General features: G+C 43.5%; 1 protein-coding gene across 2 annotated transcripts; it reads right to left on the bottom strand.

Moving 5' to 3' along the window:
- Nucleotides 1–734: 734 nt before the first annotated feature.
- On the bottom strand, nucleotides 735–5880 carry LOC125524772 (uncharacterized). Of its 2 annotated transcripts, XM_048689800.2 has the most exons (7): nucleotides 5800–5880; nucleotides 5171–5613; nucleotides 4983–5059; nucleotides 4782–4842; nucleotides 4460–4688; nucleotides 3947–4376; nucleotides 735–3837 (listed from the first exon to the last, which is right to left on the bottom strand). In XM_048689800.2, exons 2-7 carry the CDS (start codon nucleotides 5562–5564, stop codon nucleotides 3469–3471), a joined length of 1560 nt encoding a protein of 519 aa, XP_048545757.2. In that variant the 5' UTR covers nucleotides 5565–5613; nucleotides 5800–5880; the 3' UTR covers nucleotides 735–3468. The 2 variants fall into 2 exon arrangements, with proteins under 2 accessions (XP_048545757.2, XP_087392167.1); XM_087536041.1 differs by lacking the exon at nucleotides 5800–5880 and having other exon boundaries at nucleotides 1307–3837; nucleotides 5171–5764.
- Between the last annotated feature and the right edge of the window lie 211 nt (nucleotides 5881–6091).

Here is a 6091-nt window from a genome sequence, read left to right as displayed (position 1 = left end):
GCATCGTTTGATGCAGAGTCCGAAGGCAATGCTATTTTTTTTTAAAAGCATAGCTACATCAAATGGTAGCAAATTATATATCGCATGATGCGCTGAAACATGATAACTCTCGTCCATCGGTAGGAGCCGAGCTATGGCTGTGCCGTCGTTGGAATTTCTTGGCAAGGTTTGGGGACGATCCCGTCGATGCCCTAGCTAGGCCGGCCGGGGGCGCCATGCATGCACACAGTACACAACCTGAAACGGTCAAGCGAGCTACACATAGCCATACAGCACCGCTGCAACTGCAGCGGCGGCATGCATGCATGACCGGTCGACCGCAACATTCTGTTGCGCACTGCAGCCGCTGTGCGTTGGTCAGAGGCTGTCATCTCGCCGTCCCTTCGGTGGTTAACGCTTCCTTGTCCTCGTCTACCTCTCCTATCTGGACAGAGCTAGCTACCCTACGCAAATGGCTAACAGTCACCTTCGCCACTTTGGTGTTTTTCCGAAGCTCTCACAGGTGACTGGCCTGTACACTGGGCCTCCAGAGCCTGCTGCAAACGCAGAAATCAAGGGAATAGGGTAGGCACGTACGTACTGTCAAACAAAATATCAACTGTTAAGGTAGTCTGTACGCTGTGCATTCAGTTTTACGTATCCCCTTCACCAAAGCTTATAGCCGGGGATTGCCCACCGTCCCAAAGATTCTGCCATATACGTACATAATAAGACTGGGTGCTTGCTGCCAACCGAACATAAGCAAGGCATTTTATTCAAAGAAGTGTTACTATGATTCTTCAGTTCTCATGTAGACTAGATTAACAAGAACACATAGGACGAGATCAATCACTCGACGACGCATTGTAAATCACATGCATGTAAAATCTCCTCGTATGGTGAAAGATTGAAGTCATGAGCCCGTCATGCCCTTTATCGAGAAAATGAGCCTGTTGATTTTTCTTGGCAAGTGTTTTTCATGGAAATATCTGTGCATTTGTTTATTTATCTCATTTGTTGATTTCTAAAAATATTTCATTCATACGCTTGTCTAATAATATTGTTATTGGCTTACTCCATTCATAAATTACAGTGAACTCAAATAGTTAGTTAGCCTTTAATATTTTGTGTCTCATGTTCTTCTGCTACCTTTAATATTATACGAGTAATGGGAGTTTATAGGAGTTGCACACGTACATAAAAAAAATATGTTTTTCTTTTGGTAAGGAACGCATCCGAGTTGCCCCCAAAAAGTTGAAGCGAGCTGGGTAGAAAAGGTCCTCCCAGAGATGCATGGAATTAAGATAATATTGTGATATTTCCTAATTTTCCACTAAATCATCTGTATAATATAAACTACATCACGGTGCTTGAAAAAAGAAGTTTTCAGGCTTGCAGTTCAACCGACGTACGGAAAATTTTCAGCAGAAGCAAAAAACTTGCATATTTTCTATCAATACATATGACATATGAGCAAACGTATGTATCGCAATATATGGTATAGTAAAATATGCAATATTATAATACGCTTCTTACAGTACTTAATACCATGTTAATGGAACATGCATGCTGCAATTAATCACCTTGAACTCATGTTGAACAAAACAGATATTTGCAACTTTTCATCTAGAAGAGTTATAAGAATACAGGAACATAATATGATAAAGATATGCCATGCCATTGTACATGCTGGATTATAATGTCATGTTCCCCGCTATATATCATCAATGAAGTGCAAACATCAAAGTTGTTATTCTCCAGGTTTACCTCATATAGTACATATGTGGACATTAAATTTTAGATCAAAACTAAATGACATTCTATTATTAAATATTTTCATCCAAATTTTTGCTATATATTCTTGCAAATTGAATTTTATTATGGAAACTAAGTAAGTACGCTTGCTGGTGTTACAACACTACATTTATATTTTTCTATCCGATATATGATAATAATATTCATCATATATGCATATTATAGAGGAAAGCAAACATAAAAACTAAGCAACACAATCATTATTAGTTAAGTGATTGTTGGACTGCTAATGTTTCCAATTTTCGAACAAGTACTTGACTAGATCTGGTGGATAATTCTAGATATGATTATACTTCAGAAATTTATATTCTAGCTAAAACGAAAAATATACAATCTTGAATACTCTTTTTCTAGAATACAAAATCTTGAATACTGGCCAGTGTACACTCAAAGGCTCGGTCCTAAATATGTTTTGTATAAGATGGATATAAACATATTTTAAAGGTTCCATTATTAGCAAGAACTGGACGCAGTATATTCAATTGGTCGTGAAAGATTAATACTATCAATATCATCTAAAATTAATATGATATATATAACCACTTTACTTACAAGTGTAACTTGTCATCAACAAATGCTTAAGCATGCATAATATTTTCATATTGTTAGTCTTAGTCATTTTATGCTGTTTCTTGGTGAAAATAAATACATATGTATGTATGATTTTACGTTTCTCATGAAATCAAAACTGCAACTGCGAAACATAGCAAATACAGCTTAGTGGGTCACTTATCATTTCTATTACTCTACGATGATATAATTAATTTTATTTAGTTGAGCTGAGTTGTATACATGATTATAAAAAGTATGGAAGTGGAAGGTGAACCTAGCAACTTTTTACAATGTCCAGACTAACCTGTGCTGCGCTTAAATTACACCGTGTAACAAGTACTGCCCATCCTAATCTAGTATAGAAATTCATGTATTTGAGCAAGTGCACCAGAACAAATTAAATCAGTTTATTCATCATAAAAAAAGAGTTTATATGCATATAGGTAAAAATGCTTCCATCTTAAGCATGGTTTCCTACGTACAAGTTTGATGTGGCCCCCTATTGAATGAGAAAATAAGACAAAACACCCCTATCTTCATCTAGATATAGATCTTAGCACCAAATCCAAAACATCTCATAACTCTTCTTTCACAAAGACACTAATTAAATAAGGGTTTTATTTCAGATACATATAACACTAGCAGGACGATATAGTGCACTGGGACTTTTTAATAATGTCATTATTTACTTTTGCAAATGTTTATAATGCCATTAGATATAGTGCACTATATATCTAATAGATGTTTAGATATATAAGTGCACTGGGTCTGCCCTGATGTACCCCAAAAAAAAAACTCTTACGGCGAAAGAAATTGTAATTATGATTAAGCGTTTGATCAATAAGTGTGCATTTTGTTTCATTTCATATACAGATATATATGATTCAGAAGCCCAATGATACCATGCCTGACAAATATTGTTCTGATCATGCATGTGACATATATATATATGTGGAGGAACACAGTCATCCTAGCTACTACATGTCACTCAAGATAAGAAATATATATTTAATTATATATTTGTCTGGAAGCATGGTTAAATTAGATCAACAATCTTATTAATTAATCTCATGGTGCAGTGTGCAAGTTTTGGAAGGCCTTGGGACAAGTACTTGAAAGATCTCACTCCAATGCCTTGATCGACATGGTCAGATCCAAAGTACTCAGCCCCAGAGCGGCCTTCTTGCTGCTGCTACCTGTCGCTACGTCTAACCTCCTGCCATCCCGGCCACCACCGTCGTCGTCGACGACGCCACCATGTAATGACAGCGAGAGAGAGAGTGGCACCTTGTCGCTGCTCACCTCCTGCCCAGCGCTGTTCCTCTTCTTGCCCCTTCCTGCAGTGTCTGCCACCGCGTTGGGGCTCAGGCTTAGCTGCAACTCCGGCGCCCAACCTTTCTCCTCCGCCGTAGCCGATGTCTTCGTCCTCCTCGCCTCTGCTCCGATGCTCGTCTCCTCGGCAGGAGCCCTCGGCATTCCCTGCTTCGGCAGCTGCATGCACAGAAGCAACCATTAATTGTTGATATTTTGTGAGAAGTTACGATTTATTTACAAGTGAATGTATCAATTCCAAGCAAGATATGTAAACAATGATGCGTACCAACAGTGGGGAACCAGCTTCACGGGTCACCACCGGATCTGAAGGTGACGTTGTTCTGCCAGGGTTGCCGTTCGGGTGGCAGCCATTGCTGCCGGCGGCACCTCGCCACCTAAACGGGAGCTGAGCGTGGCCGCCCTGCTCCAAACCAGTAGCCGACATTGCCTTCGAGAGCGGCCGGGAGCTGCTGCCGATCCAGTTGATGCTTCCAATCTTCGCGCCATCTGACCTACGGTCGGCCGGGCTCGTGCTTGTTGACGGCGACGACGTCCCGTTGGAGGCGACGGCGTCCCTCACGTCGAACAAATGCGACGTCGGCTTGCCGTCCTTCCTGAAGATCATCTCGCGGATAAGCCCTTTCCCCAGACCATTGTCGTTAACTGCGCGTGCCCTCGCCGCTACCGCGTGCTGGGTGAACGCCCATTCTTGATTCCTAGACGCAAGCATGTACCGATTAGGGTTTCGGCATGATCGTCACATGCATGTAAGATGCCATGGCCTGCTTAATTTTAGTACCTAAGGCTCGTGCTGTTCTTGAAGTCGAAGGTTTGTAATGGAGGCTGCCGGCGCTGGAGGAGGCCATAAATCCGGCTAGCATCCGGCAAGCCGGCGTTTCTCGGCGCGAAGACCCCGCCGTTATCGTTGAACCTGGAGGAGAGAGTCGAGCCGGCCGCAGCTCGCTGGAAGAACATGTCGTGAAACGGATGGTCCCCTCTCCTCATGTGAAAATTCATGGGCGAAAATACTGTGGAAATTAAGAGGAAACCAAATCATGGAACTGAATTCCTAGTGGGAAAATAGTGAGATGTCCAGCATCAGCGATTGTATAGACAATTACCTGAGGACATTGCTGCCCTCTCGTGGCTGGACTCGTGCTCTATCTTTTTGCTTCTGTACATCTGAAAAGTCGAAAGGGATGAACAAGAAAAGGGTTAGGTCCAACGCTTGTCGTGTGAAGGAAAGAAACAAGTAGCTAGCTATAGAAGAACAGCTACCAAGCAGTCATGAGAAGTAGGCTGTTCCTCTTTTCTGCCTTTACCTGCAAGTGACTTTTTACATGAGCAATGCTGAGCCCCCTCACATTCATCATCTGAAGCACCAGCTTTGGCGTTGCTCCTGTCGAAAAATCAACACAAATAAAAGTTTAGATCACGAATCGATGGGGAAAACATTAATTACGACGACAAAAATGCACAACCAAAAAAAATATGGGGGTGGGTTACTTACTCTCTTGGCCGCCCAGCCGCTCGACGGCATGGAGGAACGCCATGTGGAGGTCCGGCGTCCAGCGGAGCCGGGGGTGCTTGGACCGGTTATACTGCCGCACCGTGGGAACCCTCTCGCCGCTGCCCTCCGCCTTGTCACGATGGCCCCTGCTGCTTTCGGATTCATGGTTGGCGCTGTTGTTGTTGCTTGAGCTCCTGCCTCCTCCAGCAACCTCGCTTGTGCTACCGCCATCGTCGTCGTAGTTCTCCTCGCCGTCTTCCCCATCGTCGCTTGCCTCGCTGAAGCCTTCGTTGAGGTCCAGCCCCGCGGGTGGTGGGGAGTCGTCATCGGAAGATCCCTTCCGATGGTCCTCAAGGACCTTCGCCAGCGCCTCCTTCTCCTTCACCTCCCCCATGCCCGGGCCTCCTGGCCTCCACCTCTTGTCCTTGACCTCGTCTGCCTCTCTACATGCAGTCCATGTCACGCACCATGTTAGGATTGGAATGATATGGGGGTAGGAAGAAGAGGGGACTGTGATGGGAATAATTAGTAGGGAGATGGGAGGAAGCAGCTAGCATAAGCAAGCGAGTGATGTATAGTAGCTAGGAATTAAAATAGGGGACGGGGGAATGGACAAGTAGTAATTTCACCACATTGACTAGTTTTCAGGACTGGTATTCCGTCCCATCCCTTTTTTCTATAGTCTCATGGAATTGGGAAGTATACTACACTCTTGTTATTTAATTTTGTGATGGCCGTTGGGGTTTATATAATTGGGGTGGGGAGGGGGGGCTGATTATCAATACATTGGCTCATGACTGGGTTGTGTGGGAAATGACGCAAAAGGGGAACGTTGACACTTGCAACTAGACTCTTGTAGTGACAACAACCGCTGCTCCCCATTTTTTGTTTGTCACATTAGTTGTGTGCCTAGTACATGGT

This window comes from Triticum urartu, chromosome 7A (assembly GCF_056163025.1).
Source record: "Triticum urartu cultivar PI428250 chromosome 7A, HENAU_Tu73, whole genome shotgun sequence".
Taxonomy (NCBI): domain Eukaryota; kingdom Viridiplantae; phylum Streptophyta; class Magnoliopsida; order Poales; family Poaceae; genus Triticum; species Triticum urartu.
Note: the sequence above shows the minus strand (reverse complement) of the source record. Positions and strands in the feature narration are given on the sequence as shown.

Bases quoted from the DNA above. Each gene is read 5' to 3' on its own strand.
- LOC125524772 (XM_048689800.2), bottom strand. From the start codon at position 5,564: ATGGGGGAGGTGAAGGAGAAGGAGGCGCTGGCGAAGGTCCTTGAGGAC. The intron at 4,843-4,982 runs GTAAAGGCAGAA...TCGACTTTTCAG, and splicing joins ATGTAAAAAGTCACTTGCAG to ATGTACAGAAGCAAAAAGAT. The intron at 4,689-4,781 runs GTAATTGTCTAT...TAATTTCCACAG, and splicing joins GAGGGCAGCAATGTCCTCAG to TATTTTCGCCCATGAATTTT.